This window comes from Lepidochelys kempii, chromosome 6 (genome assembly GCF_965140265.1).
Source record: "Lepidochelys kempii isolate rLepKem1 chromosome 6, rLepKem1.hap2, whole genome shotgun sequence".
NCBI lineage: Eukaryota > Metazoa > Chordata > Testudines > Cheloniidae > Lepidochelys > Lepidochelys kempii.
The window spans coordinates 116,975,034-116,998,700 of record NC_133261.1 but is presented as its reverse complement, the minus strand read 5'-3'; the positions used below and the strand labels follow the sequence as shown (position 1 = coordinate 116,998,700).

At 45.3% G+C, this 23,667-nt stretch overlaps 1 protein-coding gene across 2 annotated transcripts; it reads left to right on the top strand.

The window, feature by feature from the left end:
* The first annotated feature begins 575 nt into the window (after positions 1–575).
* GPR132 (G protein-coupled receptor 132) lies at positions 576–22,655 on the top strand. Of its 2 annotated transcripts, none has more exons than XM_073350733.1 (2): positions 576–648; positions 20,038–22,655. In XM_073350733.1, exon 2 carries the CDS (start codon positions 20,094–20,096, stop codon positions 21,099–21,101), a length of 1,008 nt encoding a protein of 335 aa, XP_073206834.1. In that variant the 5' UTR covers positions 576–648; positions 20,038–20,093; the 3' UTR covers positions 21,102–22,655. The 2 variants fall into 2 exon arrangements, with proteins under 2 accessions (XP_073206834.1, XP_073206833.1); XM_073350732.1 differs by lacking the exon at positions 576–648 and adding an exon at positions 2,011–2,114.
* Positions 22,656–23,667: the final 1,012 nt, after the last annotated feature.

Here is a 23,667-nt window from a genome sequence, read left to right as displayed (position 1 = left end):
GGGGAAGTATTGCCTCTTACAGGAGCTCAGCGGGGGTGGTATATATTTGTCCCAGATCACTGCGTGGGGGCTCGAGCAGGTTTTGCATTGTGTTATTGGAATGGAACCCCTAGATACTGAACCCGGCCCTTGTTGCTGCCAACTCTGATGGGCAAAAGGGTTACATTATGATAGAGGGACTCGCACTCAGCTAAGTAGCACTCGCTAGGCAAGGGACATGGGTTCCAAAACTCAGTGAATAGAGAGAGGCTGGGGACAGGCATTTGTACTTTGTGGTATGGGCCCCTTGTAAGGGCCCTAAATGCCAACTTCACCTTCTTCTCTCTCCACTGTGTAATAGCAGAGCTAATTTTGATTCCATTAGGAGTCTGGTTACAGATTGCAGAGCTGAATTCATTTTGGGCTAATGGTGCACCAGCACTGGGCCTACCCTACTATGAGCTGAAATCACTGAGTACTGTGTTAAGTAGTAGGGGGCCTGAAGATATATTGGTGAGCGACTCGCAGGACGGCTACCGGAGAGAAGTAGATGGCAGAGTGGTTTGCAGGATGGCTACTGGGGAGGAACAGCTGGTGGAGAGGAGTGGCTGGCGGTGAAGGCTGCAGCAGAAACCCACGGAGAGGCGGGGCAGTCGGCTGTCGGAGCATGTAAGGTGCCCCTTTACTTCTCCCCATTTCCACACAGGCTGGGGGGGTTAAAGCTCTGCAGATGAACTTTTGAACTCTGGACTCACCAAGGACAGAGACCAAGACTTTGGGGTTGTTGGACTCTGTGCTTGCGAGAGGGGAAGTATTGCCTCTTAGAGGCGCCCCAGGGGGGTTGTATATATTTGTCCCAGGTCACTGGGTGGGGACTCGAGCCGGTTTTGCATTGTTATTGGAATGGAACCCCTAGATACTGAACCCTGCCCTTGTTGCTGCCAACTCTGACGGGCAGAAGGGTTACATGTAAAACCCGGGAAAAATTTTTGGTAAAAACCAACAACCAAGGGCTTTCCATATGGGCTGATACATGCATGAGAGGAAGGCTTCCCCAGAGATAAATGGTGGGGCCTGACACAGTCCAAAGGCACCAGCCAATGTTCATTTGTGACTGGTGGGAGAGTCGTCATTCTCACATACCTCTCCTCCCCACAGTGTGACCATAATTTTAGACTCATGGCTCACTGTAAAAGGCAGTGGCAGTGCAAAGGGAATCTACCCCATTTTCCCCTATCAGGGCACCAACCCCTGTTCTGGAGGGTCAAGCAGTTTCAGTGAGTGAGAGCAGTTTAATCTCTGGAAGCCATGCATGGCACAGCAATCCATGAAGATAACCCAGGCACCTGAAATTCAAGGGGGTTTGGGGACACTGACACGGAAACTCAGATTTTCCTGTCCCCTAGGCATGTTGTTTCTGCACTGAGCACACTAGGATTATCAGGCACTACTGCTCTGGGCTGGATTCAGAACACTGGCATAGTGGTACAAGATTCTGTATCCCTCAAAGTGGTCAGTTCCCCCTGCACCTTTCTTGTTGAAACTACATTTTCCTATGGAAATATTGATAATCTTTCCTTTTTTCTATACTGCCGAATAGATTTAGGTTGGCTGTTCTCATTTACTCTATTACTAGCATTTTTTTGAACACTGATATACTTCCAGGCGCAATCCTTGGTGTCGGTAATGCAGAAATTTCCTGCTGCAGGTGTTTCAATTAGTGTCCTCTATTTTAGTAATAATAAAGCCTGAGGCTTTCAAAATACAGGTGCCCAGATTAGTCTCCTAAATCCATATTTAGCCATCTAAATGAGTAATTTGTTCTTCAAAAGTGCCAAGTGCCCACTTGCTGTAGGCAATGGAACTAACGAGGAGCAAGGTGCTGCGTAGCATAAGTAAAGGCAACAGAATCAAAGGCTTTGTGCATAGCCATAAATTAACTCATTCTTCCTGTTGAACTTGCCATTTGATTTACTCCATAGAGAGGCTGCACTCTTGGTGGTTACTTCCTGGAGTTGGTTCCTCACACTCGATAAGCTAGTCAATGCTAGTGCAGTCAGCTTCACAGCACCTTAATGTTCCTCCAAGAAAGAACATCAAGAAGGACAGAAATAAGATTGACTTCTGACAGCAAGGCAAGTGATTAGTTTTATTTAAAGGGATTTGTGTTTTGTTTTTGTTTCCAATTCTCCACGCTTTATATTTAAATGTAGCCAGCCACGCGTCAGCCCACATGTGCTAATGCTAGACAGGCTCTTTTTACATAAGGCTGCAAAGTAGAACTCCTCTGTAAAATCTAGTTTGACAGGTACTAAGACCACAAAAAGTGGTCAGTACTATGTTAATTAGAGATCCTAGCAATTGATGGGGGTGCTTATGATCTCTTTTCTTAAGAATAACATACTCTTTACTGTAGGAAACGTATTTCTTCATTGAAAAGAACACACCTCTATGAGAATGAAAGCATGAATGATGATTAATAGTACATGGGATAAAAATACTGCCTGGTTCTGGGTTGGCTGTGGGACTCGGTTTAAGCTTCAGTGCAGAGACTTTAAATCTGATGAAATCATAGTTGAACACAAGAAGGCAGGTTCTGTCAGCTGAAGCCACGCTGCCTGAATAATCTTGAGAACAGATTTCCACGCCAAACCGTCTCCCTTCTCAATGTGCTGGAGTAGTATTTTATAAGCAAAACAACGTTTCACTGGCAGCACAGTAGCTACTGACTTGGCACCTAGGTTTCTCCTCTGTTCCCATCTTTATCTCATTGCAATGTTGCCAACCTCAAACATTTGAAAAGTAGGAGGCAGCCCCAGAAAACCGGGAGACTGGCTTAAGAATCATGAAGTGGGGGTGGGGGGGTGTTTGGTTTGGTTTGGTTTGGTTTTTTTTTAAATGCGTTTTGCCTTCATTTTATTTGCCTTCTGGTTTTTAAGTATTTAGGACACAGGTCCTATTTTAAAGCTTTTCCCTTCAACCAGGAGGGTTCTGAACTTATTTTTCCTTTTAAATGAAAACTGAGATTCTTGTGCAATTGCTTAATTTAGCAGCTGGGACTTAAAGAATAACACCAAATATTGCGAGTCTCATGATAAAAGTGTGAGTTGCGAACGCATTGGGCAGAATTAATCCATTTATGCCACTCTCCTCTTCGTTTTTTCATATTTAAAAACCCTGGTTGTGGTGGCAAGGGCTTCTGATATCCGAGAGGAACTCTTCTTTGCCTGTCAGAATGCAATGGAGTGCAACACCATTTCCCCCATAACAAGAAGTCAAATTGAATGCAGCAGCTTTCTGAATTTCACTTCTCATACTCTTGTCCTCTTCAGGTGTGGCTGTTGTTTTTTTGCTTTATACAGCTCCCTGCTGTTTCCTTTCCCAGCTGTGTTTACAGCCTGCTACTGGAGCCACTCTGGGTGGTAGCTAGCGAACACTTCCCTTTAGATTTAGACCTAGATTTGCTGCTGTGCCCAATATCACCAGGGTGCAGCTGAGGGTGGGTCAGAAACATGGGAGGCAGGTGAACTCCTGCTTCAGGGAGGCTAGCTCCCTGGCCCTGACCCTCCACCCCAGCCCACTGCCTGCCTGCCAGAACCCCAATTGCCCTCCCCCGTGACCAGAGGAGTCCCATGCCAACTGGTCCAACCTGCAGGCTGGCCTGAGCACCAGCCTGTGTCGCCCCTGGCAGCTCCAGCCCTGGCTGCCGGCCCAAGCCCCGAGCTCCAGGCCACTGGCTGAAGCTGAGACCCCACTGGCTTCAGGGGAGAGGCGGAGCAAGGGCAGGGCACCAGGGCAGAGCATGAGCGGGACCATGACCTGGGTTATGGGAGGCATAGCCTCCCCTGGCCTTCAATACCCACCGCTCATGGTCATAAAAAACCTGGTTGTATCTCTGCACATCTAGGGCTAGTTTTCTTCTAACCCAGCCCCTGATGTGATTTATATAGTATCCTCAGGCTGCTCTAAATTATGCCAATGTGCTGTGGTACCTAGGGGCCAATACACTAGCAAGGGATTACTGGAAATCAGCTGCACTCCAGCCAGGTTCCTTTCTCTTAGCCTAGCTCGCTATGCTGGACCCTTCAAGAAGAAATGTTGGAAGAGGTAGTTGGAAATTCCCCCAATACTGGGGAAGTCCTCAGATGGACAGATCTGCCTGCTTTATGGCTCCTTTGTGTCAATCTGCTGACCCAAGGAATCTGGCCCGGAGACTGTCACTGCTTTGACATTTCCAGCCCTGCTGACTCAAGTTTGTTTCTAAACTCAGGGATTTGGAGCAGATGTATGTTGACTGCATTGCCAGTGCAAACTTAGGGGCAAATTTGGGGATTGGTCCTGCTTTGAGCAGGGGGTTAGACTAGATGACCTCCTGAGGTCCCTTCCAACCCTGATATTCTATGAAATATCACTGATTTTTTTTTTTTAATGTTGACACAATACATGATGAGATCTTTGTCCCAGCCTTCTGTGTAAATACCCCCGACCTCGATTTCAGCAAATGTAATGGACGAAATATAAACTCACAGAATCAAGCACAACTGTCCAAATATTAGGATATTTCATTCCATGAACAGGCATGATCTTTCCAAAGGATGGAGGACTGAAAAGAGTGTCGTTGCCTTTATAGTGGCCCTCTATGGAGGAGAAGAAGAAGAACATTGTGATCTTGGTATCGGCAAGGGAAGGGTTCATTGGAAATCACTGGTAGTTGGGATTTGAAATTACTAGCTTTATTGTAAAAAGAAAAGGAGTGCTAGTGGCACCTTAAAGACTAACCAATTTATTTGAGCATGAGCTTTCGTGAGCTGCAGCTCACTTCATCGGATGCATGCCGTGGAAAATACAGTGAGGAGATTTATATACACACAGAACATGAAAAAATGTGTGTTATCATACACACTGTAAGTGCCTAAAGGCTCCAGTCATGAATCAGGGCCCCATAGTATTCAGCACTGTACAAATAAGTAACACAAAGACTCAGTGCCGGGTTTACAATGGCTCCAGTGGCTCCATGGAGCTGGGCCCATGCTCAGAAGGGGCCCCGACCTGCTCCGCTTGTACTGTGCCCGGAGACCACACTGGCTTCACCCACCCACCACTTGCTCCTCTCGGCCTGCTCCCCCAGCTCCTCTTCGCCCCCTGCCTCCTTGCTCCTCTCAGCCCCCGGCCAGACCCCAGTGCACCTCCAGCTCCGGGCAGTCTCTGCTTCCCTCCACCTGTGGGGCCCCACCTGTCTCCCCGGGGCTGAGCCGCCTGGGACTGGTGCAGAAGCCTGGTCTGTCTCAGCCAGAGGTGTGTGTGTGGGTGGGTGGGGCGGGAACAGTGTCGAGGGCTGGCTGGGTCCCTCCAGGCAAATGTATCTTGAGGGACCCTGGCCGGGGCAGGTCCTGGCCTGGCTGATCGTGCCACTCCCAAGGGGACAGAGTGATTCCTGGCCCTGGGACCAGCCCTGGCTGTGCTGCCAGACACAGTCACCTCCCAGCAGGGCTGGTGAATACGGCCGGGAGGCAGGGCTTTCAGGAGTGGGTCTGTGGGGAGTATGGGGGTGTGCTGGGCTGTGAAGGGGCGGGGAGGATCTGTGTGTGCAGTTTCACATTTTCAGAGCAATATTCATTACCTAGCACCCCCATACCCATCATGACTGCTTTGTAGGAGCAGGGCCTCAGTGCTTGACCTGATGACCTCTGATAGGTCTTTCAGAGATGCTAGATGTTTGGCTGATGGAACACCACATGTTGAGTTCTTTGCTAGACTTTGTGGTCCAAGAATGAGCTGAGGAGGTGATACCTAGAATTTTGCTATCAAGTCCTGCTTGATAGATTTACAGACGCCTTATCTGCAGGAAATTATTAGCATATTCTCAACTGTCAAGACTCTCATTAGAGGTACATGAGAACTTTAAGAAGGCATCTAAGCATGAAAGCCTGCAAATTTCTTTGCACCTAAGGAGGGTGTGGTTCAATAGTATGATGTTGTCAAACCGTAGGAGCCTATGTTTGGCACAGTATGTTAGGTTTTCCTCACTTTTGCTACTTTGACCCATTCAGATGCTTTGCTTTCCTTAACCCATTAACTTCCCTGGTTTCAAACTTCAGTCTGCAGCCAAGGATGACACTGCAGGGACTCCTGGTTACTTTCCTGACTGCAAAGTCTCTCTCCTCATGTTGCAACGTATTCTCTAGACTAGTGGTTTTCAAACTATTGTACTGGTGACCCCTTTCACATAGGAAGCCTCTGAGTGCGACCCCCCCCTTAGAAATTAAAAACACTTACCTATTTAGCACCATTATGAATGCTGGAGGCAAAGCGGGGTTTGGGGTGGAGACTGACAGCTCGCGACTCCCCATGTAATAACCTCACGACCCCCAGTTTGGGAACCTCTGCTTTTGACAACCTTTTAGGCACAAACAATCAGATTAGCCCCTGCTTTCCCACAGCCAGAAAATTGCCAAGTCCTCTGATGCTTTTTATGAGCTCTCGAAGAAGGACACTGTATTGCCAACTACAATGGTATAAAATGATGTTAGACAAATCATGATTTTTAAAAAATGATTGTGGGGTTTTTATCTGTCTTGATTTTTGACATCCCCTCCCTGGCTACCCCCAGTGTGTAACAATTATGTTGTCAACTCTTCTACAGTTATCAAGGTGATTTTGGTCCCCAGTGTAGGAGGTCTCATCCCTACGTTTGCTTGTCCCCCTGCCCAGCAATGAATTCTGCTCCAACTCCTACATCAATCCTGTCCCCTAGCCCCACATCAGCTCTGTCCCCATATCCATTCTGTCTTCCCCTCCCCCCAGCCTCATTTCTGCTCCTCCAGGGGGTCTTCACCCCCATTCCAGGAAAGATGGTGCAGGGAGGGGACAGAAGCAGAGGAACTGTCCCCTTGCTCTATAGAAGGGGGAGGGAGCAGAGACAATCTGAGATGCTCACTGCTTTCTGTCTCCTCGCTCCCCTCCTGTGGGAATAGTGTTGGCTCCTGATGAGAGGGAGAGAGAGATCTGCCTGCTTCCTGCAGCAGCCCAGATTGGCTGCTCTTCCCCAGGAGTGGGGCACGTGGGAAAGGCAGCCAGTCGAGGGGGCTTCCCCCAGGCAGGGCTGAAATCCGCTATTGGGCTGGAACCAGGATTCAGAAAAGGCACAGAATGCAAGTGACTCTGCTTTGCTAGCATCACTGTCATTATTCCAGACAGAACACAGGAATTCAGGAATTGCTATATTGCATCAGCCCACTCATCTGTCTAGTTAGATGACCTGTCTCTGATGCTGGTTGGTACCAGCTGCTTTAGAAAAAGATGCAAGAAACCTCAAAGGGGAAACTACCCCTCTCCGTCTTGAGCTAGTTTGGCTTTTGCCTTGAAGCCTGAGGATTTAAATCCTTTCCAAATGTTTGGTGGTGGGTTTTTATCCTAACCACTGTAGCAGTGGATGTTTTATGTGCCATATAAATATCCCAAATTCGCTGTTCCCAATGGCAGCCTTTCACATGTAGGGATGATTAGGAAGCAGGAATAAATAAAATACATCCCTCTTAACCATATGCAGTGTTGTGGTAGCCATGTTGGTCCCCGGATATTGGAGAGGCAAGGCGGGTGAGGTGATACCTTTTATTGGACCAACTTTTGTGGTCCCAATCAGCTACCCCCTAAGGTCGCCACCTTTGTTAACAGAAGTTGGATCAGTAAAAGCTATCACCTCTCCCAGCTTGTCTCTCTAATATCCTGGGACCAACCCGGCTATCACAGCACTGCATACAGCAATGGAAGATATCAAATTTTGCCATCTGAACTGTCCACTTCCCAACATGAAGCAAAACTTAGCAGCGACCTCTGCTAAAACAGAAATAGGTCCACGAAAGGATATTAGCTCTCCCGCCCTGTCTCTCCCCTTAACTCTTACACAGATTTGAGTCCGCTCACAGTACTGAGCTCAGGCTGTGTCTACTCTTGGAGCGGGGGAGGGGTGATTCCCAGCTCACGCTAGCTCTCATCAAGCTAGCGTGCTAAAAGTCATAGGGTAGCCATGGTACCATGGCAAGCAGCGGCACAGGCTATCCGCCCCAAGTATGTACACACAGGATCCAGGCAGTTTGTACTCAACCAGGGGGCTAGCCCATGTTGCTGCTCACTGTTGCCTGTGCCACCCGAACTAAACTACTAGCTTTCTTGTGCTAGCTCAAAGGGAGCTGGGAATCAGCCCCCTAGCTCCAAGTGTAGATGTATCTTTACCGTGTCTTTTTTTCTCTTCTCTCCTTCCTCCTCGCCAAATGAGTCCATCCAAAGACTTTCAGGTCAGTACCTTGTTCCACTGTGGTGCACCCTCCTAACTCTTCCGGTAGCGTACAGTGCCTGCAGCTTCTTTTGCTTTTCGTAACAGGATCTATTTTTGTAACCCACTCCCTTTTCCTCTACAGATCAAAACAGTTGTCTCACATGAGAGAGGTTTGGAAATCTAATGAATGACAGCTACAAATAAAATAGATCATCTTTTTAAACCATTTCCCTCTGGGTTTAGGTTCTCTTTCTTAATCAGATGTGAGCTGATGCAAAATGCTTGTGGCAGTGAATAAGTTGTGAAATACTGGTGGCAAGTTCACAGATGGTCGGCTGAGAGACGGCCGCTCTCAGTTAAGTCAATCAGAGCTGTGGTTGCTCAACCTCTCAAAATGAAACCATGAACCTCTTCTCTGTTCTTTGTAAAAAGCAACATTTCAAAATGAGAGTCTCAGAGTCTCAGTATGAACTCGAGTGAAATCAATTGTGAAGTACTTGGAGTACCATATCTGAGGTATCACCCTCACCCTACACCGGCACAAAGCTGTGAATGCTGATTACTGAATCTGATCTATGAATTAAATCCAGAATGCTCTGCACAGTCCCAAGGACTCCCTATAAGGACCAAGGTCCCAGAACATGGACACACTTTATTTTGAGCACATGGAATAGGATTACTCAACTGCCTGAGCTTAAGCACATTCTTAAATGCTCTGTTGAATCATGGCCAAGGTGAGCATCTCAGCAAGTCTCACCAAAAGGGTAGGAACCTATGTGTGCTCCTCTGGTTTGAGTGGTATGCAGTAGACCCAAGGGAATAGAGAAGTGCAGCTACATTCACCGGAAGCTGCTGAAGCACTGTCAAGCAGACAGGCTACTGCTGTAGTGGCCCATCTATGGCTAAAGGGAATCTCCTGAGAAACAGCAATGATTACCTCACCAAAGACGATTTTAGACGCTTAGCCAGGCTTCCAGTGCTTCTGAGGTTCACGCATCACTGCCAGAAATTTCAAATGAAAAGACGGGGAGGAAGCTGCTAGATGCCATGTAAACAACTGATCTTATGTAACAGCTCACTTTTCTATCGCTGGATCTTGAAGCGCCTTCAAGTAACACCTTCACATCACGGCTCACCTGTAACCCTTATAAATGCATCACAATGCTGATGGGCAGTCAAACTGCCTCTCTGGTCTGCACTACAGTGTGGCTCTCCACTGGCTGTTTTGTACTTGTTCCGTATGCAGAATGCTCACTGAGAGAACCAAGTGAAAAATTCATAGTCAATCATTTAGTCAACACGTGTAGGCTTTTCTTAGCTGCAGGAGTTATCCCAGAGCTGCTGCTGACTTTCTTGAATTTATTCATTATTCTGAATTATTTGTCAAATGCTTCTATAAAAAACAATGTAAGGAGAGTGGTCACTTTGGATAAGCTATTACCAGCAGGAAAGTGAGTTTGTGTGTGTGGGGGGGGGGGTGAGAAAACCTGGATTTGTGCTGGAAATGGCCCACCTTGATTATCATACACATTGTAAGGAGAGTGATCACTTTAGATAAGCTATTACCAGCAGGAGAGTGGGGTGGGAGGAGGTATTTTTTCATGCTTTTTGTGTGTATATAATAAGATCTTCTACACTTTCCACAGCATGCATCTGATGAAGTGAGCTGTAGCTCACGAAAGCTTATGCTCAAATAAATTGGTTAGTCTCTAAGGTGCCACAAGTACTCCTTTTCTTTTTATAAAAAACTCTGGTGCTCCATCTTGTTTACAGCTTGTGTGAGTATTTTGAAATCTGAGCTGTCTAGTTCATTTTGAGTGGTTATGTAGGTTGCATGCATCTGATGAAGTGAGCTGTAGCTCGCAAAAGCTTATGCTCAAATAAATTTGTTAGTCTCTCAGGTGCCACAAGTCCTCCTGTTCTTTTTGTGGATACAGATTAACATGGCTGCTACTCTGAAAACTAGATCACATGGTATGTTTTTGTTTTCCTGATTGGATGGGCATCACTCTTAGGAACATGATTCTGATGCAAATACTCATGTTTACAAGTTTAAAGCTCACTGCCTCTGAAAAATCTCTACCATTTATTCAAAATTCAACCATTTGCATTAACACTGCTGCTGATAAACTTGCTCATTAGACTATTCGCAGGAAGTAAATATGAAAAAAGTGCAAACACAACTCAAATAGGTCATTTTTTTTTATTTGAAAGAATAGTCTAGGAACATTTTTTTGAGATATTTGCCTACTCTACTCAGTGATATAAACGTGAGTGCTGGATATGGCACAAGTGCAGAATAATAATTGTATTTACATAGTGACAGGAGAAGATTGCTTGTGGGAAACAATTTCCCCTTCAGACTTGACTATAAGGTTCTGAAACATGGCCACCTTAGACCCATTTGGTGACACACCACTAGTGCTTTGAAAGGCTTATTTCTAAAGGTACACTGTTTGTGAAAAGAATGTCCAGGGTGGACCCAAACTGCAAAATGACATCCAAGATCATGGCCCAGAACCATAAGGGTATTTAGGCTCCATTGAATGCCTTTGAGGATCTGGGCCTGTCTCTCCAGAAGAGGCTTTTAATGGCTCGTTTTTCTTAGCCTGCTTCTATACCAGCGCCAACAACTGTCCTTTCTTACCACCTTAGATTTTCTCGTGGACATCTGACAGTCGTTTAAGGAGAACGTTTATTGACATCCGCCTTTTTGTTTCAACATTATGCCCAAGGCCAAAAAATAAGCACATCACTCTCTGCAGAGACCTAAATAGACTCAAAGAAATAGTACCCATCTCATTCCTGGGCCCAGCCACAACATTCCCAAAACAGCTGGGCGGTACGGGGAGGAGCCAGGGCAGTGATTCTCCCTCAATGGCTGACCGAGGAGGGGAAGAGAGCAGCTCACCCCTTCTTAGGAAAGTCAGGCTGCTCCAGGGGCCATTGAGGAACAATGATTCCTGATGGTCTCATAGAGAATGGATGACTCTGCACTGACCTCTACTGAAGGCTTACCTAGCCCTGATTGTTGCCTTATGGCTTATTTTCAGCAATATCTTGTCCATCAGATCAATAGGGCACCATCTACTGTAACCACTTCCTTCCGGCTTCTACCTTGCTGCTGATTTCTCTGCTACACTGCAGGTACTCTTGGGCAGAAATGCATCCTTTCAGTGACTAGCAGCAGGTGCACGTAGGCAGTGCAGAAAGGTGACATTAAATAAACAACAGTTACTTCAACAAATGTGCAAAAAAAAATGCTGTTTTTTGCATTGTTCTAACTTTAAAACGGTCAAACGGGCAATGACTAGATTAGTGACCACTGTGAGTATGCGATACACTGGTTTCTCCTGCTAGCTTGTCCCATGCTTTGTAGTTTATGCATCGGCTACATGTTGTCTTGGATTATGAGCTCTCTAGGACAGAACTGGTTTTGTTGTGTTTGTACAGTGCCTGGCACACCAGGACCTGCTACTTTATTGTGGTCATTGTGTGCTGCCATACTAACAATAATAGACTCTTTTCTTTTTTATAAAAAGAAAAGGAGTACTTGTGGCACCTTAGAGACTCACCAATTTATTTGAGCATAAGCTTTCGTGAGCTTATCACTACAAAAGGTTTTCTCTCCCCCCACTCCACTCTTCTGCTGGTAATAGCTTATCTAAAGTGATCACTCTTCTTACAATGTGTATGATAATCAAGGTGGGCCATTACCAGCAGGAGAGTGGGGTGGGGGGAGAGAAAACCTTTTGTAGTGATAAACACCCATTTTTTCATGGTCTGTGTGTATAAAAACATCTCCTGTATTTTCCACAATATTCATCCAATGAAGTGAGCTGTAGCTCACGAAAGCTCACGCTCAAATAAATTGGTGAGTCTCTAAGGTGCCACAAGTCCTCCTTTTCTTTTTGCGAATACAGACTAACACGGCTGTTACTCTGAAACCTCTTTTTTTATAAGTTTATCATACAGCATTTGTTCTGAGGTTGAGACCTTCTATGTCAACTTTCAGGCAAGTGTATGTTTGGGACTTGGTCATAAATCACTAGCAATGCCACAGTCATAAATTAAACCTAAATAATTAAACATAAAGTTTACCTGGGCATGAAGAATTCAGCACCTAGGAAACTCCAGCTAGTACAGAATGCTGCAGCCCATCTCCTTAGCTACACGGGCTACCACAAGCACATCACACCTCTCCGACGCTCTCTGCATTGGCTTCCCAAAGAATTTTAAATCGAAGTCATGATCTCGGTCCTTATCTTCAAGGCGATCCATGGCCTGGGACCAGGTATCTAAAAGACCACCTAAAGCTTGGGGATAAAGACCATGGTCAACAACTCTTCTCCTCGTGCACAGTGGAGCTCTCTAGAATAAGGGTAAAGCTCATCTGAGCAGGAGACAGGGCTTTCCCGGAGGCACTCCCAGACTGTGCAGTGTACTCCCCCAGGAACTAAGGCCCATCACTAACCTCACCACCTTTCGCTCCAAGTGCAAGGCACATTTCTTTGACCTGCCTCCTTTAATATAAATATATAGCCACAGTTTTAAAAATATACCCTGAAACCCTACCAAAACAAGACCCTCCATGGCGCACATCTCACCCCCCAGGGAGAGGGGGAGAGAACAAATAACACCTGACAGATGTCAGTCACATTGTGCTTAACGCACTACTGGAAGGTTCTCAGATATTATGCTGATTAGCACAATATAAGAACCTATATAGAACAGTTTTGACAGCCTCAAAACAGTTGCTTAGTTGTCGGTAGATTCCCTCACAGAAATCACCATTGCTTCATTGTCGAGTCATTCTGATGCTTGATGTTCAAAAAAAAAAAAAAAAGAAAAGGAGTACTTGTGGCACCTTAGAGACTAACCAATTTATTTGAGCATAAGCTTTCGTGCGCTACAGCTCACTTCATCGGATGCATAAAGTTTTTTTTTCCACTTTATGCATCTGATGAAGTGAGCTGTAGCTCACGAAAGCTTATGCTCAAATAAATTGGTTAGTCTCTAAGGTGCCACAAGTACTCCTTTTCTTTTTGTGGATACAGACTAACACGGCTGTTACTCTGAAACCTGTCAAAAAAAAAAAAGGAATTTTAAATCCCCCTTGAGCGTATCTGGATCAACACACTGGGAACAGGAAGGTTCCATTCTCCAGCAAAGAAACATGAGGCATTGTGGCCCCTGCTAGGGGCAGAGGTTAATCAACCTGATTAATGTAGTGGCCCCTGGCTCCTAATACCTATTCTGTGGGGCATGGTGTGCAACAAAAGGAGATGCAGAGAACTCAGCCAGCTCAGTTAGTTTGTTTCCTTTGCACAGAGCTGATTCTTTAATTCCTCTACAAACACACAGCCAGATTCTGATCCCCGCGCTCCCACTAAGTAGCACCTTACCCCTCCACCAGTGCCAGGATTACTCTAGGAGCAAGGCATTTAGGAGTGAGGGTGTCAGAAACTGGCACACAAGTTCCTTCCTGTACTTTGCCCACTCATTTGTCATGACTGGAAATTCGTCTTCACTCAGACACTCCTGACAGCAAGCAAACCTCTGCTTGTGGTGAGCAACGCAGAGCTATATATATATACACACACCGACTTACATTCCTGTAAAACCTCTATTACTATTTATATAGTGCTATAGATGCATGTAGAGCTTTGCTACCCCAAGTAGCTTACCATCTAAGGGCCTAATCTATCCAGAGTGCTTCTACGGGTCCCATTACCATTGTATCAGAGTCCTTGTAATGTATTTATCCTCACCACATCCCGTAAGGTAGGGCAGTGCTGTTATCCCCCTTTTATGGCTGTGGCACAGAGAGACTAAATGACTTGCCCGTGGTCACACACGAAGTCTGTGGCAGAGCAAGGAATTGCACTCTGGGCTCTCAAGTCCCAGACTAGCTCCCTAACCACTGGACCACCCATAGTCTATGGCAGCATTTACACACATAGCCCAGTGAAGTAAACTTCTTTGTGTGTGTAAGTGTTTACAGGATCAGGAGCCAGATGCAACACAGTAGATGGGAGGTGACCTAACAATGCCAGCTCATAAGGGAAGCTTGTGTTACTTCTGCAACTTGTCCACATACTTTTTTTAAAAATGCTCATTTGCTTTTATCTCAGCTTTTAAAAATGTTGCAAAAGTGGGGTGGATTCTGCCCTCTTAGACATCATTCCAGTGGCATATAGGGGCCACAAAGGAGCCACTGTAGAACTTACCTCCCGCACATGAGTAGTGTAGCGATGTGCTGCTTCCCTTCTCAGGCCCCAGTGTAGTTGGTGGGGGCACGCTTGTAGTGCCTGACATGATGGGGGGATTCTGGGCTGTGGAGTAGTCAATAGGCAGCCTGGGGAAGGCTGCCATAGTTAGCCCAGCCCCTGAGGCTGCTCTAACTTATCCTGAAGGATGCTTCAGCCACCTTTGCTCTCTTGGGCTGTGCTTTCTGTGCTACAGCTCTCTCTGGAGACATAGCACAGAATCGAGCCCCGTGCCTGGAGTGGAGGTCAGACTACTCCACATTTGCCTGGTTTAAGTGTAATTTCAAGCTCATAGCAGGTACTTTGGAAGAGGGCTTAAGATTCACGAACCTTTTGAGTGAATGCGCCGCAGTTCTGAGCGGACCTGGTTGTTCTATGATATTGCTTTGAAACTATGTGACATTAATCAAACAAAATCAAGTGACACTCAGTAGCTGTGGTTGTGTTTTGCTTTGAGATTTTGGCTCAGTTTGAACCTGAGTCTTGGGACGTGACTGCATGTGGATTAGCATCAAACACCATGAGAACCTACTGAGCAACACCATAGCCCTTCGCACTCGCCTGATTATGAGTGACGATTGTTAAACCTTCCCAAAACAATGACACTGCAACAACAGCCTTTGCTTTTGTTTGTATGAATTAAAAAAAAATCCATGGAGAAAAAACCTATAGGCCAGATTGTGCCTGATCCTTATAGTGGTGTAGAGTCAGAGAAAACCCAGGAGTAAAGGGAACCTGCCCAAACCAATTGTGCATCCCACAGAAAGGCAAGGATAGAGCTGTTTAAAAAGAAAACAAAATAGTTCAAAAAATGAGCATTTTACTGGGTTGGGTTGGGTTGGGTTGGGTTGGGTGGGGTGGCGGGGGGGTTATAATTTTTGTTAAATTTTGACTGTTTTCAAACCTCTCAGCATTTTCTCTAGAGATCCTGATGAAGATTTTTGTCAGTCCTTTCCATTGGTTTCTTTTCTCCTCATCATAATTTTATGAAAAAATGTAGTGAAAAATTTTAAAAAATGATCGCCTCTTAGAGCCAGGCAAAACAACAGTCCCTGCATGAGGGGAGTGCAGGGGCTTCTCTGTGCCTAAACCCTAGGGGTGCAGGATGCCCCAAAGGGGCAAGGGAATGGCAGGGAGGAGATGGGGCCCTGTTCCTGACAAGCCCTCGTGCACTGAGCTGCAGAGCAAGCCAGCTGAGTAGGGGGCAGTTAGCTGCAAGCTGTAAAGGAGCAGAGCAGTAAGTATGCTACCTGTACATGCCCAGGAGCTCCAGGTGGCCAAATCTAACTGCACTTTGAATCCTCTCCACATCCCCTTACACTGGGCTGTGTCTAGGTAGACAGATGGAATGCTATAGGCCAGCCTTTCCCTCACTCACCTGGGCCAGGGTGGTTAACACTGATGACGTGCCCCATGTCTAGTTTTTGTCATTAGTGGCCCCACGGGGGTGCTTAGCCCTCCTGTTCAGAGTACTTGGCTTTTCTTCCTTTCCTTGGCCTCCGCTTCCGACATTTGTTTACGTTCTTCTCTTTGTTCTCGGGTCTTTAACTTATTTATAAAAGCGAGGGCCATTTGCACTGTGACTTCCTGTTGTTTCCAAGAAGTGTCAGACAGGTGCTACTCACGTTCTGATGAAGAGCCTGACTAGCTCCCTTACTCGCCTGAAGTGCTACCTCACTTCACTGAAATGATTGGCTTCTCCAGGTGAGTAGCTGGGAACGGAGGGTAGAATCCAAGCTCTAAGTGAGAGCAACAACAGTGCATTAAAGGGCAGCAGTATCTGTAATGGGTCAAATTCTGATCCCCTCCTGGTGAGTCACACCTTCTCTATGAGTACCGCTGTTGACTCCATTGAGCAAGGGGACCACAGGCTGGCCCTACATGATGGCTACTTTCAGGAATCTGCCTCTGCGGTCCCCACTAGCACCTGGAGTTTTGCTTGTGCCTTTGCTCTTCAGTTTGATGGGGAGCATTTGATGCTCTCAGTCTATGGAAAGGGGGATGCTGAGTGTGTCGATTTTCTGCATTCATCGTGGTGGTGGCTTTGGGACTGAGCAGTGGCTTTGTTTTATTAAAGAGGCAACATGGTTTAGGGCCAGCTTATGATGCCCTCCCACAGTGAGATATGCTAGGCTGTGCTGAAGTCAGTGAGATTTCTTGTGGAGGATTGTGCTCTTCCCCAGGAGTGAGGGAACCAGAATCTGGGTCCCAGCGAACAAGGCACAAGGCTGGCAGGTAGAAGATCTGGGCTTTACCCCATCTCAGACACGAGCTTCCAGTGCAACTTGGGGCACTTCACCTCCCTGTGCCTTATTTTTCCCTCTCTGATACTTACCTGCCTCAGTGGGATGTTATGAGAGTTAATTAGTTAGGATCAAGTTCTGCTTGGCACATTGTGGGGAGGGCAAGGACTGGGCAGAAGGAACCTCCCCTCCCCTTGCATAGGTCACATAAAGGCCAAACTATAATGATGCTGCCTTTGGTGGGACACTACTGAGAGTATCTATTCAGGACAAATTGCTTTTTTGCACCGACAAACAGCTATTTCCCACCAGGTTAGAGTCCCCCTCCCCCTGGTCATAGCATAATGGGTTAAACACAGAGTAATATAGCATACCAACATTGCTATAAACTGGACTTTCAAGATGATACAGTTTCTGCTGTTCTTCCATTGCTTTTTTGACTTGGAGCTTAAGTCTGGCAGTTTCTTGTTGCTTCTGGCGAACCCTCTCCTCAGCTGCCAGCCGTTCCACGTGCCTTCTATGAGCTCTTTCCTCTCTCTCAGAAGCTTCTCTTTCCAATTCAGCCACTCTTTCTTTAGCTTCTCTCTGTCTTTCAGCAGCTTCCTTCTATCTTTCAGTTGCTGCTTCTTCCAGCCTTCTTCCAAGGCTTGCTTCTCTCTCATTCGAATTTCTGCCAGTTTTTGTTCCAATTTCAGGCTCTCTCTCAGGGCTTGCAGTTTCATTGCTTCTGCTGATGCTTTCTGGCTCATGATCACTGATCTTTAACCAACACAACTCTCAATACCAAAATTCCAATTTGGATAGCGTGGGGTTCTGATCCAAAGCTTAATTGACCTGGTTCTGTGGATCCTAACATGACTACGCCACTGTAACAAAGCTGCATGTGGCGGGACACTACTGAGAGTATCAATTCAGGACAAATTGCTTAGAGCAGGGCAGTTACAGCCCAAAGCTGGAGCTCCTTTACTATTAAGGCACGCCGAACCAGCCAAACAGAGAGGACTTCGGTTTTACCCCACTGGCTAACCAGAAGTCATACAAGCAATTACCTGAGATATTCCAGTTCCCTTGTATCACCACCAGTACCACTCCTTATGGGGATGAATGGTTATGAAAACCAATGCCCCAGTAAAAGAAAAAAGGACCAAGCCCCAGACCTAGGTCAATATACCAGTCAGATCTTACCCACAAATCACGCTGTCGCCAATCCTTTAGAATCTAAATCTAAAGGTTTATTCATAAAAAGAAATATAGATGAGAGCTAAACTTTGTTAAAGGAATCAATGACATACAGTAATGGCAAAGTTCTTGGTTCAGGCTTGTAGCAGTGATGGAATAAGCTGCAGGCTCCAGTCAAGGCTCTGGAGTACATCCACAGCTTGGATGGGTTATTCAGTCCTTTGTTCAGAGCTTCAGTGTAGCAAAGTTCCTCCAGAGGTAAGAAGCAGGATTGAAGAAAAGTGGAGGGGTTTCTAGGGCCTTTTATATTCTCTGCCATGTGGAAGGACACCTTTGTTCTTACTGTGGAAAATCACGGCAGCAAGTGGAGTTTGGAGTCACCTGGACTAAGCATGACTTAGTTCTTTTCAGATAGAGCAGCCATTGCTCATGTGCTGCCTTGAATGTTCCCAGGGAGGCTCCTCATATGTGGATTGGAGCCTCCAAAGGTCCATTGTCAGTTAAGTGTTTCTTGATTAGGCACTTAATCTGAAGATTCCTTTCTCAAGAAGCTGACTAAATGCTTCACTAATGCTACTTAGAATCAAACACATTGAGATACAAGTACATAGACAATATTCATAACTTCAAATACAAAAATGATACACACATACAGACAGCATAATCATAACCAGCAAATCATAACCTTTTCATAGACACCTTACTTGACCTCCTTCATGCAAGATTTGGTGCCACTATAGGACCTTGGTTGCAACAACGATCTATATGGTCACAGTGTGTATTAATAATGTCACGCAATAGACTGCTAATCCGCTTGTCTCTCTGAACGTGGACCATCAAAGAGATACGGGGTGGGTGGGGAAGTGGTGGAGCTATGGCTCTTCCCCCTTACATACCAGCTTCTGGAGTGGGCCTGGCATGCTGGAGGAAGCTGGCTGCATCCCATCACAGGTCTAGAAGTGGGTGCGGTACTCGTGCACACCCACGAGCTCCAAGGCACAGTCTCTCATGTGATAGTGCAGCTCCTCACCATGCCCAATGTGCAACGGAGCCCTTAAAGTTTGTGAAGTGTTTGGAGCACCTCCAATGGAGAGAAGCGTTCCTATTCCTTATTGAACTAAAACGGTCCAGGTTGTACTATGCACAGTGAACACCACGCTTCAGGGATTTTTTTAAAATAATGTGGCTAATTGAGAAACAGTGTGAAAATTAATCCTGTGTTATACATAACTGGGAAAATGACTGGTGCTCAGTGTGGCCCTGTGTTGGCAATCAGTCCCCTAAACCTCCTGCTTTCTCTGACGCTTCTTCCTCCATAGGACATGGGTACCATTTTTTTCCCATATCTCCCTACCAAAGCACTGGGACAGCAGGCAGCAACCGAAAAGCTTAAACAGGTTGTTAACCTACAGATCCCCTAGGGTTTGAAATCAGAAGTCGGGTGTATAGGCAAAGAGTTGAGGGGGGGAGAAAGGGGGGAGTCTGTTAAGCATTTGGCACTACTCATGCTGCCTGTGGTAGATCTGTGGGAAGTGGGGAAAGAAACCTGATCACAAAAACAGGCAATTAGAAAAAGGCAGAATCTCATTTATGTCACAGATCTCTGATTTATGTACTAGGTCAGTCACAAAAGAGTAGTTCTCCGGTGGGCCCTGTGGAAAGAGAGTGTAAACTCACTTAGACTGTAAGCTCTTTGGGGCTGGGCCCGTCCATTTGTTCTGTGTTTGTACAGCGCCTAGCACAATGCGGTCCCTGGTCTACGATTGAGGCTCCTAGGCACCCCTGCAATACAAACAGTAAGAAGTCACAAACTCAATGTGCCTGAACCTCCATTTAGTTACACCAGTTTTGACTTCAGTGGAGTAGCTCTGGTTTAAAACCACCTGCAACATGGCAGCCTCCACAAACTCCCTATGGGCTAGCTTGTGCAACTGTCCTGGTGAGCACCCACTCACATAAGCAGTGCCAGTGAAATCAAGGTGAGGAAGGGCTGCACAATCTAGCCCTGTGTTATCAGACCATTACCTTTACTGTCACATTTTTAACAGTCTTTTACGGCTGCTAACTTTGCATCGTGTCTTTTGATTCACAGGAACACAAATCGGGAAAAGCTATCCTGGGGTTTCTGCACACCGCTGTGTCCCCATAATGAATGAATCCAAGCTGGAATGCCCATCAATGCCCTATGAGGACAGCAGGATACTGCTGGTTGTGTGCTACAGTATTGTTTTTGCCTTAGGTTTTCCAGCAAATTGCTTTACTACATGGCTAACATTTGTACAGATCCGAAGAAAGAACGTTCTTGCCATCTACATTTTTGGCTTATCGCTGTGCGAGCTGATGTACTTGAGTACCCTGCCCCTCTGGACTACCTATGTACAAAACAAACACAAATGGGAGATGGGGTCAGTGGTTTGCAAGCTAACAGGATATATCTTTTTCTGCAACATATATATCAGCATTCTGCTCTTGTGTTGCATTTCTATTGATCGCTATGTAGCAGTGGTGTATGCTTTGGAATCCAAGGGAGTGAGGCATCAGAGAACTGCAATCTTCATCACATCCATTCTCTTTTCTGCGGTTTTAGTAATCCACTGCCCAGTATTTATTTTACCAGATGGCGAGCAGACTTCAAACCGTACAACCTGCTTTGAGACTTTACCACTCAACTTACAATTGGCTTATTTCAACCTTGCCAGGTTCCTAGCTGGATTTGCCATTCCTTGCACAATCCTCATTTTCACAAACTACAAAATTTTCCAAAGTACCGAAACAAGCAGCAGCTTGGGCAAACGCCAAAAAGCCAAAGTGAAGTACTTGGCTATGGCCATCATCACCATTTTTCTGATCTGCTTTGCTCCCTACCATTTGGTGCTCCTGATAAGATCCATAAACTTTCTTTTGCATCAGAACGGCTCATGTGCATTTGAACTTCGCATATATTCTACTTCTGCTGCCTTTCTGTGCTTATCCACTGCTAACAGCGTTGCTGATCCAATCATCTATGTCTTGGCTAGTGAACATGTTAGAAAAGATTTCTACGAGAGTATGACAAAATGGAGATATCAGTCATCCATCAATGCCAGCCTCAAGTTGAAAAATTCAAAAGAATCACAGGAAGTAGCACAGACATTGGAAAATCAAAATTTACCATAATCGCCACACTTTGAAAGGAACCGTAGAGATGTCAACCATCAACAGTGTCTTAATAAGGGTTCTGCTAGCAGTGTTTAAGGTGCCCCCCAAAAGAGATGGTGGTCACGTGTTTGGGGCATCACAACATGGGGATATTGACCCAACATTTTGATGTGGCTTTGTCACAATGCATGGCCCCAGCACTAAGTTCCTGGAGGCTATGTCGGAGGAGTGTGAATGCCTATCAGACGAGGGATCTGATGTCTGCCTCCCAACTTACTTAAACCACAGCCCACCAGTATTTTCATTCTAAACCATGCTTTGCAAGGAGCAGCTACAGTCAATTGACTGGTTTCCTTCAAGTCAAACTAAAACTTGACAAATTTGTTCTCAGGCTCAATCTTTTTCTCGTACACTTTCATCTTCGAAGGGGACTCTGTGGGGTCTAATAGAGATGGAACATCCCAGGGTTTGCATGCATACATGCAGTAGTATTTGGGGTTAAACACTGGAAATGGTAGACCCAAATTAAAGCCCTGTAAATATTTCTAATAAGCTTTAGACATTTGGTTTTAATTTACCTGACATCCTCAGCGGAAGGCAGAAATCAAGAAGAGTTCCTTGCGTTCAGAGTTACCATAAGTGACCAGCTTAGAGCATACAGACAAAACCCCTGCATCAAGCTATTGTACAGGTCTGGAATTCATGGAATCATCTATTTCAAATGTTTGATTCTTTGTTCAAATCTTGTACTGTACTTGATAAATCTTGCAAGACGTTGTAGCATCTAGTACATTTATGACTATTTTTTATGATTCCTCTACAGTTTGAACTTGAACCTTATATCTGAAGGGTTTGGCTTGCCATCAATCCCTTGCAAATAGAACTGCAGGGTCTAATTTGGGAGCTGATCCTTCAGTATTAGTGTTTGGTCCAGATCCTAGCAGATAAGAGTCCATAGCACAGTTGGCTGCCTTATTAACAGCAAGGTATTGAGACGCAGAGGCTGATCTACCTTCTGGCACTAGTTAAGAGCTCCCCAGGACATGATAGCGGTATACGGGTGAGACAGTGCTGAGAAACTTTCATTACTGCTGGCTACACTGTACCTGCGAATAAATGGAGATATGTAGTGTCCAGTGCCTTCAACCCAGCATATCTCATAAGGACAAATTAAAAACAAACAAAAAACTAAAACAAGTAATTGTCAGATGGCAGCACATGGTCTGCAATAAGATCTCATGCCTTTCAGACTCCTACAGTCCATACGTAAAGTGGGCAAAAGATGACATGAAATCTTATCTTGAAACATTCTTGGTATTTCTTTATTTAAATTAGACTTTCAATGTTCTTCTAAAATACAGTAATGTCATTGTAATTTATTTGTACTGTTGCTCCCGTATTTCTTTTACTTAATTAATGTTACCTTCTGGACTAAACCAGAATCAGATATGACTGTATATCTACTGTAATGTTTATTGTAACTTTTATTGCAATTTAAATGTATCATTCTCTATTCTTTTTTACATTTTGAAAAAGATATCTTTGAGCTTGTTATACCAATAAAATAAAAACCAGCAGGATCTTATTAAAGGGGAAAAGGCAAACTACCACATTTATTGTGAATACAGAAAATCATAGTAAGCAGTTAGTTATAGCTATAACATTCCATTCAACCTTATATTTATTCACACATTCATTCATACACACACACACACACAGAGGTTCTGCTATGTTGTTATCATAGTTACTAGCCTTAGAGTTGCTCATGCCAAGCCACTGGCCAGGTGGTCTGGACATGAGGAGGGAGCAGGGCCTTGTCAGATGCACATCTGATGCTCCTGGAAGTTGGTTTGCAGAATCAGACCCCAAAGTTCTTACTTTCTAGAGTCCATTTTTATAGGAATTTCTTCCTATGCCAGTCTATGGGAATTGCTTCATCATGCTGTTGCTGAATCAATCAGCAGATGTCACATTCCTGACGGCTCCGTGCTGCCAGATGTTATCTTGTTCTTTGGTTCTCCCATTCTTGAGGCTGTTGGGTGGATTCCAGTCTACCCTCCGGGGGGGGGGGGGTCCTCTGGCTATTTCCACTTGACACCTTCTTCAGCCGATGGACACTGCATTCTTAGGCTGGCACCTCCCTGATCATTTAGTTATTATCCACACCAAGCATCCATCCACATACATCCTCTATCTCTATTTTAATCACAATTGTTAACAAAGCGAGATGAATACAACAAAAGGGCGGGGAGTTTCTGGGTGTTGTTTCTACTGTTACAGAGTATTGCTTTGAGTTTCTCTCTGTGTGAGTAGTTGTTGCTACAAAGAATTGCTTTGAGAACAGACTCTGACTTAGAATGTGCTAACACAATTAGCAGCTTGCAAGTTTCACACATAGAGGGAGAGAAACAGTACCAAAAACCAAGAGACCTCTTAATTAGTAATACCCTGGAATTTAAACTATGGGGAATCAAACTCATTTGTGATTTTAATACAGAACTTCTTTAATATGATCCAACAAGCCAGGAGGACTTTACCTGAATTTAGTATATTTATTTAATGTTTATTATTTCTATTAGCTATT